Source organism: Lampris incognitus, chromosome 14 (assembly GCF_029633865.1).
Source record: "Lampris incognitus isolate fLamInc1 chromosome 14, fLamInc1.hap2, whole genome shotgun sequence".
Lineage (NCBI taxonomy): Eukaryota > Metazoa > Chordata > Actinopteri > Lampriformes > Lampridae > Lampris > Lampris incognitus.
In genome coordinates, this window is record NC_079224.1 from 16,664,686 (window position 1) to 16,677,683 (window position 12,998).

Here is a 12,998-nt window from a genome sequence, read left to right on the forward strand (position 1 = left end):
AAATTGCATTCTTTTATGTTTTTTATACATACTGAGGAAAAAGGGACAACCAACATTTTGTCAACATAACATTCAGAAATTAATTTATTTTCATACAGTGAAGCAATGAATACAAGTTAAAAGGCAGGTCCATTTCATTCAGTTGCTTTAATTACAGTGCTGCTTCTCACAAAAGCTAAACTAACCTTAACATTTAAAAGAAACTGACAATTTGCTAAAAGATCAGTTTTCAACAAATACTTAGGCATTTACCAATCTGCACAACTAATACAATTCAAAATCATTAGTTAAGTAACACACACACACACCTTTTTATAAGTATGAACATTGGAGGCAACATGTTTTCTATGAGAAGGCTTAAGTATGGCTTCTTGTTTTCCCCAAGGACAGCACGTGCAGCAAACAAATACATAGAAGTACACTTAACACATTTAACTCAAACTGATTTTGTATTGCCATCAAAATGTCTCCTCCCAAATTTATGTAAATCAGTTCTTGAATAAAAATGCTGGTCTTTTTTGACGGAGCCTATTGCAGGGACATGAGGGACTTTGTAGTGCGCAGCTGCATTTGGTTACTATTGCATCGTCCAGTACACATTAGGTTACAGTACATGGCCGTTAAACACTCCACCTAAGGAGTAATAGTTCTCATACAGCCTAATTATGTAAACAATCATTTAACTAGTCCCATGTAGACAATCATTTGCATATCTGGTAAGCGTTAAAACTCCACAGCATGCAATTTTGCTGATCTGGGTATACCACAAAGGCAGAGGATGATTACCTGAGACAGTCTACAACTGTTAAATGCTAACTGAATAGTTAGCCTCTCTGCGTAAAGCAGATGAGAGATCATGACAGCATTTTAATGCCGTATCAATTCCAGCTAACAATTGACATACAAAATAATGCTGTTTAAGTGTTCAGAGAAGTTCTTGACTGAGTGAGTAATCTCACAGTACAAGTAACAACTAGTTAATGCCAGTGTTTGTTAAATTCAGAGGCTGGATACTGGTGACCTTTGAAGAAGCTGTAAGCAGTGCAGTTTCTAATCCATTTATAGATAATTATGCTCCCTAATGAAACATTCCTTACAGTACATGTTAAATGTTTATATACAAGCAGGTAATTTATTAGATTGCAATGAGGTGACAGAACCTGTGTTAGTCAATACATCTGTATCCTTTGCCTCCCTTTGCCAATAAGTACGGATGCCCAAATGCCAAGAAAATAACCAGATGTTTAAATATCTTTATGCATGCTCAGTCCAGGTAAGAAAATCAAAGAAAGTTGAATCAGTTCATCTGGACATGTTTATCCAGACAAAGTGATTCAACTTTCTTTGAACCAGATGTTTAGTAAGTATGCAATAAGATTTCTTATAACCAAATGTATTTACATTAAATAAGACAACAGTTTTACAAGAATAGATTATTCCCCCTCTCCTGTATGTGCTGCAGTTAGAGATGAAGGCACCTTCCAGTACTTCTTTTGATAAAGTAGCTCACTTTGCAACTCCAGAAAAGTAGAAATCAAGGGTAAAGTGTCAGTAGAGTATATTAGTTGATGATAGCAGGTTACTATTTCTGGTTCTTGAGCTGATTGGACAACCAATTCAGTCCTTCATAGAGACCATCACCACTGGTAGCACAGGCTGCTTGGATGTACCAGTTTCTATTGCGGAGAGAGTGAAGGCCAAGCTTGTCTGTTATTTCTGCTGCATTCATTGCATTTGGAAGATCCTAAGAAAAAACAATTGCAAAAAGTTAGGAATCCTAACCTTATGTATGCAATGGGAGATAACTTTGCATTGGTAAAACTGGCAAGTGGTACCTGGCTTATTTTTCCAGCTGATCTGTAACATGTCAGACATGGTGTCTGATTAATGAGGTAAAACAACTTACCTGTTTGTTAGCGAAAACTAACAATACTGCATCACGAAGCTCGTCCTCTGCCAACATTCTCATGAGTTCCTCGCGAGCCTCACTTATTCGTTCCTTGTCATTGCTGTCTACGACAAAGATGAGACCTTAACAAACAAGCACAAAGAGATGGAGGAAATGAGTTGGTTGGATGTGTGTGTGGTCAACAGACGGCATCTATGTTTTCTGGATACAAGGCTGTGATCTCAGGAAAAGTAGTTAAAACTTCAGTCCTGAAAATGTGCATGCAAATGTCTTCATGACTCAAACACTTTTGTGTCTATTTGTTTTAATTGTTATTGTTGGGCAGGGCTTTCTCAAGAAAAATTATATGTTGCATTTTACATTTTCTCAGTTGTAGCCAAATGTTGAAGAAAAGGGCAGGTAGGGGTAAGTTTAAAAGTTCTTGTGGCAAATATGGCAGAACTAGCTCAAAGAAGACATTGACAAAAAGTTACTACAATGTGAGCTGCTAAAACTCAGGTTCATCCCATGTTTTGTTAAAGTGGAAGTAGACAACTTTTTTGCTTTAACTTATTAAGTTAATGTTGATTGCACAATTTAATGGCTATAGAATGACACAATAGGCATTTGGATTAGTTCTCTATAAGCCTCGCTTTCACTATGCAATTATGTCTGGCACCGGGCACGATTTTTCCCAGTGATTCGATTTATGGTGCAGGAAGTGTGTCAACCACCCAGTAGCGGGCTAGGCAATGGCGGACGGTGGGACAACGAAAGTAACTGGAAACTACCCGACAAAAAATTAAGAACCCAGCTGACAGAGGAGGCAAATAAGGCAAAGAGGAAGAGTGATAGAATACAAGATAAAACAAGAGTGAACCTTGGACGGGCATTCACTCAATGGAGAGAGCTCCGGGACTTGAGAGGGTTTCGACCAGACTTTCAGTTGGCATTATTTTTACTTGAACAGTAAGTTCACAGCCTACCTACTCATTAATACTACCAGATGTTTTACTCTGCCTTTATCATAGCACTGAGATTGGGGTTTCTAGTTCAAATTGGGATTCTTACAGTTGTTTCTTGCTTTGGACAGTAGCCAGGCTGCTAATGAATGGAAAGCGATCGGGGAGGGGGCTGAAAAGTTGTCTACTTCCACTTTAAGCAGTGGAGAAGGTGCTGAAACAACAGCACTGGTTACTTTTTCCAATGGACATTTGTAATTAAGAGGGCTCAGACACATCAACATGAGACTAGATTGTCTGGGATTTTGGTTATCGTAATATAAGTTCAAAGTAGTCCTTTTCTGTTCGTAAAGACTGCATTACAGTAAAGTGATACAATTTTCTTCAGCTGAGTGAAATTAACAACAAATGCATCTACCTGCTTGGTCATCATATCCACATCACTAATGATCATTTCTGTAAACTATCTTATGAAAGCACCAATAGTCATCCCCAAAATACCTTCACATTATTGGTATGGATGTATTCAGTCAAAACTGTCATCTGATTCTGTCAATATCACCCAGCCCTACACAAGTGTCAGTAACTTATAACAAAAAGCTGAGTGACAAAACTTACCCTGTGTGTTTTGGAAGTAATGACGCCACAACGGTCGGATCTTGTCTTGCCCACCAACATCCCACACTGTGAAGCTAATGTTCTTGTACTCTACCGTCTCAACATTAAAACCTGGAGAAACAGACATTATTTGTCTCATGAAAAGACTATATTAGGGTCTTAAACCACATATGTTCATTAAGACAAAAGTGTGGTAGTTCTTCAGTCAGAACTTTACCATATTACATTGACCAACTAACCTATTGTGGGAATCGTTGTCACAATTTCTCCAAGTTTGAGCTTGTACAAAATAGTTGTTTTTCCAGCAGCATCCAGGCCCACCATGAGGATCCTCATCTCCTTCTTCAAGAAGGATTTAAAGAGCCCAAAAAATGCATTCCCCATTGTGGTAAGTGCTGGTTAAAACGAACTTGGAATGGAAACCTGGGAGGAAAACACATCAACCATTTCAACCTGATCCAATATACAGCGTTCAAACAATGATGATACACTTTTGTAGCATGGACGCATCTGAGAGATGAAAACCAGCATCCTAATCTGAGGAAGGAAGGGGGAACTTTTGTCTGTTTTCAGAGGTTGAAGCTGTTAAGGAGCAGTTGTTCCCTAAACTATTTAATTCAAGTATAATAACTTAACTGCCCAGCAGAAGAGTGCCCTGGCTGCCGGTTTACTTTCAGTTACATTCACTACGAACTCAAAGCAAGCGTTAGCTCTTGATGCGGCAGCTCGACATACTCATAGTAGCTAACACCGGCTAGCTGCTAGACTCTGTTCACGCTGACGCTGACTTACCAGTGTACATAAACTTTGAATTATAACTGCTAAAGACTGATGCTTGGTAACCTAAGAAACATGCGTATCGTGTTGGTGAAAGTGCACAGAAGTGATAAAGTCACAGCGCAGCGAAAGGAAATTTCAGTAAACAGTATAGTTAGCAGCTAATGCTAACGTGGGCTCCTCCTCAGTGACAGCAACCAACCTTCTCAACCGCTATCACAGAAAGCAGATCTACTTCAACAGAAACATTAATAGTTAGTCTTACGTGTGTTGGGGGAAATGAGGACAGCGGCTAGTTTAAAAGGGCTTTTACTCTCTGTTGTTATGCTCCTCTTCGGGGCGTTTCCTTCCTCGGGAAAATGGCGATCTGACACGTCAGAGAGGAAACTCCTGTGTTTGAGCACGGTGTTGTTCCTCATGGCCGGGAGGAGAACAGCACAGGATACGTACGGTCTGCCGGCTCACTCCTCCAGAGTACCAAGTAAATCATTATGCCAGTATATCAAATAATTATAACATATTTTGAAGTATTCTATGCCTGATCAAGTAAATTATATATCACTACAGGCGATACTATAATGTACTTTGACAATTTAAATGATACACAGTTCGGTGTTTTGCGTTGAGTTCAGTGAGTCCAACGTTAGATAAGATTATAACGTTTCGAGTAATTTACTAATTTGCCAAATTCTTAATCGAATTTATTTCTATTTTATTACCAATTCGTTTTTTTTCAGTCATTCATCCGTGCGCGTGTGTGTGAGCGCGCACAAACAAGTGAGGTCCGATTCTTGACAGCACACCTTTCTTGTGAGGTTGGTTTGTGAGGACATTTTGGCTGATCCTCCCTTCTTCAAGGGTTAGGGTTAGAATTAAGATTAGGTTAAAGTTGGGGAAAGGGTTAAATTTAGGCATGCAGTTGTAGTGGTTAAGGTTAAGCATTATAGGGAATTAATATAATTGTAAACTACTAATAAGACACGTTAGCCCCTAGCTAACGGGTCTGACCCTTTAGCCGAGCGGTTGGCGATGTCGCCTTGTGGTGCAGTACACGCCGTATCGAATCCCGCACCGGGCAAGAAAATAACCGGTTACGTTGATGGCAGCGGTGGGGTTCGAACCCACGCCATCGAAATGACTGGAAATGTAACCAGTTACTTTCTTGCCCGGTGCGGGATTCGATACGGGGTGTACTGCACCACAAGGCGACATCGCCAACCGCTCGGCTAAAGGGCTAGACCCGTTAGCTAGGGACTAACGTGTCTTATTAGTAGTTTACATAATCAATGAGGTTGTGGTGGACACGTATTGGGGATAGAATTCACCCCAGGAACTAAGGGTTAAGTCAGGGTTGCCCTGGCAGGTTAACGCAGGGTTAAGTTATGGTTGTCCAGCCAGTTTTCTGGTTATTCTTGCCACCTCCGCTCAGTCGAGCTGTGGGTTTGGTTTGTCTCGCTGATTTACCGTTAATTAACGAAAGTTGCCTACACGGCTAAAGTGTGAACCTACGGTCTTCTCCGTTCCTTCGGCTCTACACTGGTGACCCCGACGTCGGTTTTCGGATACGTTTTCTGAAACCACACACATTATGGCTACGAACGCCGTTGCAATTAAACTGCCGGAGTTTTGGGAGTCTTCCGCGGCTACGTGGTTCGCGCAGGCTGAGGCACAGTTCGCGCCGCTCAGAGACATAACAGCAGACGAGACCAGGTACTACTACGTAGTGGCAGCGCTAGGGGGCGCTACGGCTTCCAGGATAAGCGGTTTCATAACCAACCCACCGGCCGATGGTAAATACGCCGCACTTAAAAATCTCCTCCTTGACACTTTTGAACTGTCAACAACGGAGAGAGCACGTCGCCTCTTCGCAATTCAGGGCTTGGGAGATGGCAAACCATCGGAGCTAATGAGCAGGATGTTAAACCTACTGGGTCAAGAAAAGCCATGTTTCCTGTTTATGGAGCTGTTTCTGCGCAACATGCCGCCCCACGTCCAGACTGCGCTCGCTAACTCCACCATCACTGATCCCCGTGAGCTGGCAAAGGAGGCTGACCGATTCTTCGTCGCTACACAACGTTCCTCCCATGCCGGGGTGCTGGCTCCTACCTTCACTGGCCCCCCCGCCGACATCGCGGGCGTGGCCCGACGGTGGCGCCACAGCGTCAGACCGCTACAAGACCTCTGGACTCTGTCTACAAGGTCCTCAATAAAGTAACAAAGGTGTGCTGTGTAATTCATCATTGCCAGCCAGCATCAAACTTATTTAGTTATCAGAAAAGTGTCAGCAAAGCTGTGAACTCTTGCCAATCTGTCTCAAGCCGCTCCTCATAGTGAATCACTATATTCATATATTGTATATTGTATTTCGGGCACTGATTAGGATACTGATTCAGTGAACATTAAGACACCTTGATGACACTCAGATGGTGCGACACGATTCCAAAGCAGCACACTGTAATGACGATACGTCAATTTTATCAAGTTTAAAAGGTTTACATGAGATGGCTGTTACAAATAGGTGGGTTGTCAGCACTCTCTCGAACGTTTGTTAGCTATCGCTAGTAGCATGCTACACAAGCCACTCCCGGGGTTTGTGGAAAAGCCTGCAGTTAGCTATGTATGCAAATCATATTGAACAAATAAAGACTAGACTATTTATTTAAAGAACCAGTAAGGTCTGGCTTCTTGTCTTCCATCTTGCCTCAGCTCAGAGAGAGCAGCCGAAGAGGAGTTAAATAGCTTTCATTTAGTGAGGATAGTGAGCTGTTCGCTGGTTGTTACAATGCATTCTGGGTATTTTCCAGGGAGCTGACCTTCATCCGCTTCTACAACAGTTTTGAACTAGGCGTTTGAATTCTGAACTAGGCAGCGGTTTGAGTCACATCGAGCATCCGGCCGTGTCCCTTAAGAACCAGTGGTTGAAACCATTCTCTTACATTGTTGTGTTGAAGGTGGAAACTATAAAGTTGTCAGCATGGTCTCATAGTTTAAAATCACTGTCATCGCTCTCTTAAACTACCATTTTACTGTTCGCTGCGTTCCAGTGCTGCAGGCATCTACTTGGACAGCAGCGGTGGCATGGAGAGTAGGAGGACCAACCTTCAACCTAAGGACCTGCATTCAAGCCCTTGAGTCGGTAAGCATCCTTCCTGGTGAAGTGTTTTGAACAAGAGACTGAAATCCTCTGTTGGGCAATTCTCCAACAGGTTTCTACAAGGTACCACATCATCGTGTTTACAACGAGAGCTAATAGAAAGGGTTGAACTGTTCGGGAGATGACAGCTTAATTGCCATGTGTGTATTCACCATCTAAATACTGCTCAGACAGCGTTGCAGTACATGTCAGAAGACTGGTCAGATGATTTTCATGTGGTCTGTCACACAGTTAAGGTGAAACTAAATCCATTCCGATATTTGTTCTCAAGCTATGCAGCTTTCACTTCCATCTTAAATTCACGACCAGGTCATTAAGAAAATGTCTAACCAGATGTTTTGTTGGGCCGGTTGAATTTTAACCAGGGTCAACTATGCCTGGTACCCCCAGCAGAGGGGGCAGCAGAAGGGGAGAAGGGCAAGAGGGACAACGAGGGACCAGCAGGAGGGGAGAGGGGTCTGCAGACGGACCACACAGTGAAGGTGCGTAATGCTGTCTTAGTCCAGAGCCATAATTTGAGGTTTTGCCCTGTCAAATGCCAGTGGAACAGCTTTCAACATATTTTCATAGCAATTGTTGTCTTCACTTGAACATAGGTGCAAAACAACATATATCTCTCTCTCTCTCTCTCTCTCTCACTTCTGTCTCTCTTCTCTCTCTCTCTCTCCATCCTGTAGAACATAATTCCCAGCAATTTGTTTCTTTAGCAGGCGGTGAAAACAAATATTAAAATGTCAAATGACAAAAAAAAGACAGTTATGTATATCTCCAATTGTGTATCACTGGAAAGCATTGCACCGTCACATACTGCAGCCTGTCTAGTGTAACGTCTCACAACACCGTGGAATCCCCTCTCTCCTAAGCACCTTGGTCATTATGTACAGTAATGTCTGCAACCGTAACCAGCTGCTTTTCATAAGTAGCGTCGTGGTCTCGACAAAGTTTAAAATGTTCCAAAAGTCTCAGAAAAGTGACACAGTCACCATGGTGTTATAATAATAATTATCCACCTTTATGCAAATTTCTTTGTAAAACCGCGTCCAGTGTCAAGCAACGGCAGTTGAATACATCATCTTGAGAAGTCAGAGCCATAACACAGCAAAAGTGATGACCCAACGGTTACATTGTCAATACTGAGTGCCTCTGATTTTGTGTACTACTGCTGAGCCAGTATTTAAATATCAATTAGTTGATAGATAACCTGGGTCAGCCAGCATGCTGTTAGCAGCAGGACGTATTATCCTGTCGTCTGCACAACGAACACACCGACGTTCAAGCTGATTCACAGCGGCGAACTGAGGCCTCTCTGCAGAACACCTATACACTGTCCTGTCACTCCTCATCGTTACCCTTCATCTCTGCTCATGCCTCAGGGCCAATTTAATACTTACAGATGAGAAATGATACATATCTAGCTACAAAGTACTGTCTGACTGAGGGACATCTGCCCTCCAACTGAAACCAATGAGGACCAAAAACCCCCTCTGATCTCCTGATCGAACCAGGAGTAATGGCACAGGTGCAGGTGAGAGATACGCCGTGAGAAAGGTTGGGAAAACACCTTCAGGATACCCTGTCAAATCCGTAATTTATTCTTGCTCTCTTTATTTGTATTTGAATGATCAAGTAGCCAATTCCAGCATCTGGACAAGAGAGCCGGTTATCACAGTGAGGATATCACACCTGCAAGCTTATTAATACAATGCCAGAAATACTCGTCAGTGAAACCATTTGTTGAATGCAACACAAGAGCTGTGCATGCAAGATGTCACGTTTGCATTCAAAATAAATTATCGGTTACATGTCGGTTAAATGAGGAACAGCGCAAAAATATCAAGTTAAAATAAACAACAGAATATTGCTAACCTGCCATATAACTGTACAGCAATCAAATTAAAAAAAAAAGTTTGGAAAACGAGCTGATCGTAGCGGCATTATCAGAACATACATATCCAACGTACCATGTGACGTGTCGAAAATACAGTAAAGATCCTAGAAACCAAATCCACCTTCCAATACTCCACATGCGAAGCAGGCAGTGTATTTTCCATTTTAAGACCTTCATCTGTTCAGCTTCATATCTCACTAGATACTGACAGTTGTGATGTGTGGACAGAGGACTACAAATAGGAGACAGTGGGGGGTGTATATATTACACACACCGCCTCAAAGCGTACGCACACACACACACACACACACACACACACACACACACACACACACACACACACACACACACACAAAAACAAACTGATGATCCTGCTTGTATACACACTCATCCACTTTCTTCCACACAAAACTGGACACATCCACAAAAAAATGTGTGTATACCTGCATGTGCGCACACATACAGAAACACACACGCGCACAAACGCACATACACACACAAAAACAGGCACACGCACGTTCTCTCTCTCTCTTTCCTCTCTTTATTTCTCTATCTTTTTCACTCATATCAATTGTGTCACCAGGACGCCTACCCCCACCCAGGGGTCAGGGTCCCAGAACCGAATATCTGCTACTGTACGGCGTGCAGGATAAGCCCTCGGTGCAGAAAACACACTCTTGGGAACTGTTTCAGCTAGTGTGTATGGGCTAGATCAGTTCTTATGTCGCTGAGGCAGTTATGCTTAAATCAAAGCAAATTTATGGGTGACCAAGCAGGGAGCAAGGCTTGTATGCTGTGTGTGAATGGAGGAAGGCCGCCAAGGGACCAAACAGGCCTCGCAGTAGGAAGTGGTTATGGGTCTCAGTAGGGGCCTTGCTCCCCTCTGAGATGAGGTCTACAGAGGATAAAAACGCCCAATAAGGGGCTTGGGAACACTGCTCTGGTAGTGTGTGTGTGTGTGTGTGTGTGTGTGTGTGTGTGTGTGTGTGTGTGTGTGTGTGTGTGTGTGTGTGTGTGTGTGTGTGTGTGTGTGTGTGTGTGTGTACGTACAGGGAGATGTGTCATCACTCTGTGAGCCTTCAAATTTGACTAGCAGTCTGATGCTGGTTGTGTATAGCTCGTGGAGCGGGGGTTTAACGGCAACAATCATAGCGATGATGACAATAGACACACATGAAATGGCCCTTGGGCAACCCATAGAATGCGACGTAAGTTTTACAATAGGGTGAAATTGGGCCAAGCGATGCTGGAACTCAGATGGACAGGCATGGGATGCCTCCCTCTGGGTCTCATGTACTGGATTATAGGTCGGGCAGGATCCCAAAGGAGGTGCGAAGCATGTAACAAACCGAACATTATTATAATGACCTACATCATTGCCATGAGAGGATCCATGCTGGCTTTACCCATTGGCAGCAAGTGCCACTGGGCACCCTACCCCACGCCTCTCACAGTAGGGGGCGCTATAGAGCGAGACAGGCCAGGGCAAAGGATAAATACGCACCACAGTGTCGGCTGCCAATCACCTTTGTAAGGCGATTGTCAGCAGCCTGAAAAGGTCATTAAGGGGATTTACATAACATTTTGCACTCCACCCTGGGCGCATGAGGAAATGTTTGATTCCGTATCGAGTCCTCACCATATCAAGGCTGTTCTCATGTCTTTTGACGGCACAATTTATCAGTTGTAATAAATGGGAATTCAACGAGTTGAACTTTGATTTCAGAGTGTTGAATGGCAGCAATACATATTAAGTATAATCTGGGCACTTTTGTACAGGCAATGGGACAATGCAGCCATAAAACCTAGAGTAATTAGCATGTGAACGATCTGATGTAACGCAAGCATAGATATTTTCCTTCGTGTTTCCAGTGAACATTTTGGAAACATAAATGTCAAACAAAGATTTGGCCCATATTCACATTATATTTCACGGTGTCCCACTTTAACATGGTGAGCTGGGCTGAACATTTATGTAATGATATACTTCCCATTGATCTAAATACGGTGTAGTAAGTTCCTGCGTAACACTTCCAGTCGTCAAAGTGAAAACTAACTGTGGAGCTAGCATCTTTGTGGGCCATCGGAGTCATGGGAGGTATCCTGTGACTTCCGTGACAGATGGTTGAGACAAGCTCTTGAAGTACATACTTCCTCAATGGGGAGAGGGGTCCACTAGTGTGGGAGGGGGATGTATTGACTGAATCACTGGTTTTGCAAGATTAATGTGTACTGGAAAGGTGTGTGGGTTCACATAGAACACCATGTCCATGCCAGGGGACTGGATTTCCGGGTAAAGGATGACCTGGTTGGACGTGAGGTTGCCGTGGTCTATTCCTTCAACTAAATTGCTTAACACTCATTGAACAACTGCCAACGCATTAGGTCATTTCACCAACTTCCATTGATTATACCCTTTTTCTACCAAAATTAGCGCGTATATGCGGGGTTTTTTAAACGTGGGAAAAACCCGCTAAAAATAGGCCATTGACTCCTTTCCCATTGCCAGTAGACAAGAATGTCTTTGTTTTTGTTTTTTTGTTTTTTTCTTTTCTGGTGTGTCACGTTCGACATCACAAACATACCAGTAAAGGGGCGAAAATTAGCATATCTACCCGGGTGTCATGTGTCCATCACTGCTGATCCTTCCCCTGGTTCGCCACCTTGCCGCGGTGGAGAAGCTTGCGTGTACTAATGATCTCAAGAGCTATGCCGTCCGGAGCTTGGCTCCTGGTAAGGTCACCCAAGGCAGATAGGTCAAGAGGGAGGTTCCAGACGAAGTGCAATCCAACAAAGACCTCGACGGCAGAACTGGCAGAAGATGTCTCCAGGTCACAATTGCAGTGAAGGTGGATGAAGGCTGCAACAGAGGGTGGTCCCCAATCATCTTGGTTCTCCGTGCCATTAGACTCTGGCCACCCCCTGCCAAGGACCGTGTGGTGGCTGCAGGTGCATCAGCCACGCCACCTAAAAAGCTGCACGCGCAGGCGTCCTCCCATTATGCAGCTCCAGGATCAGCCTCTACACCCACCTGAAGGAGGACAGGCATACTTGATCCTGAGTGACCGCCGATGGTGACTGCCGATCGGAGCTGGAGCCGATAAGTACCAGTGACTACTCTGCCCCTTTCCCACTGGACCAAAAACCCACTAACACCAGCTAACATCTGGCTTTTGTCTTTAGTGAGAAAGGTTACAATCAGCATTCAGCCCCAGGACAACTGGCTCTGCAGTAGTTATGGGTGTTTATCGGCTCCAGCTCCGATCGGCAGCTGTGGAAACACCACACCCAGGTAGACATGTTAATTTTCCCTGTGCCAAAAAGTGATAGTCTGCCAAAAACTGATTGCCATCCGTAGTTTCTACTTGCCAAAAAGTGATTGCAGCTCCCATCTTGTGACTGAACGGTTGTTTCTGCCTCAAAATAACTTGAAATATATAAACCGATACAGCTTGCAGACAGTAATCAGTTTTTGGCACAACACCTACGACACCGTGCGTGACGTCGAATGTGACACACCAGAAATAAAAATAAAAAAGGCATACTCGTCTACTGGCAATGGGAAAGGGGTCAATCACCTATTTTTAGCGGGTGATTCCGCATTTAAGAAACCTGTTTATACGCCCTTATTTTGGTGGGAAAAGGGCACTGCAGTCATTTGTCCCGGGAACAAATGCCGGTTGTAACCGTCCACTAAGGACAGAAGCCAGA

General features: G+C 43.6%; 1 protein-coding gene across 1 annotated transcript; it reads right to left on the reverse strand.

The window, feature by feature from the left end:
- Positions 1-40: 40 nt before the first annotated feature.
- On the reverse strand, positions 41-4,604 carry arf1 (ADP-ribosylation factor 1). Its single transcript, XM_056293981.1, has 5 exons — positions 4,511-4,604; positions 3,708-3,891; positions 3,469-3,579; positions 1,907-2,031; positions 41-1,744 (listed from the first exon to the last, which is right to left on the reverse strand). The coding sequence occupies exons 2-5, from the start codon at positions 3,850-3,852 to the stop codon at positions 1,583-1,585; spliced, it is 543 nt and encodes a 180-aa protein (XP_056149956.1). The 5' UTR covers positions 3,853-3,891; positions 4,511-4,604; the 3' UTR covers positions 41-1,582.
- Positions 4,605-12,998: the final 8,394 nt, after the last annotated feature.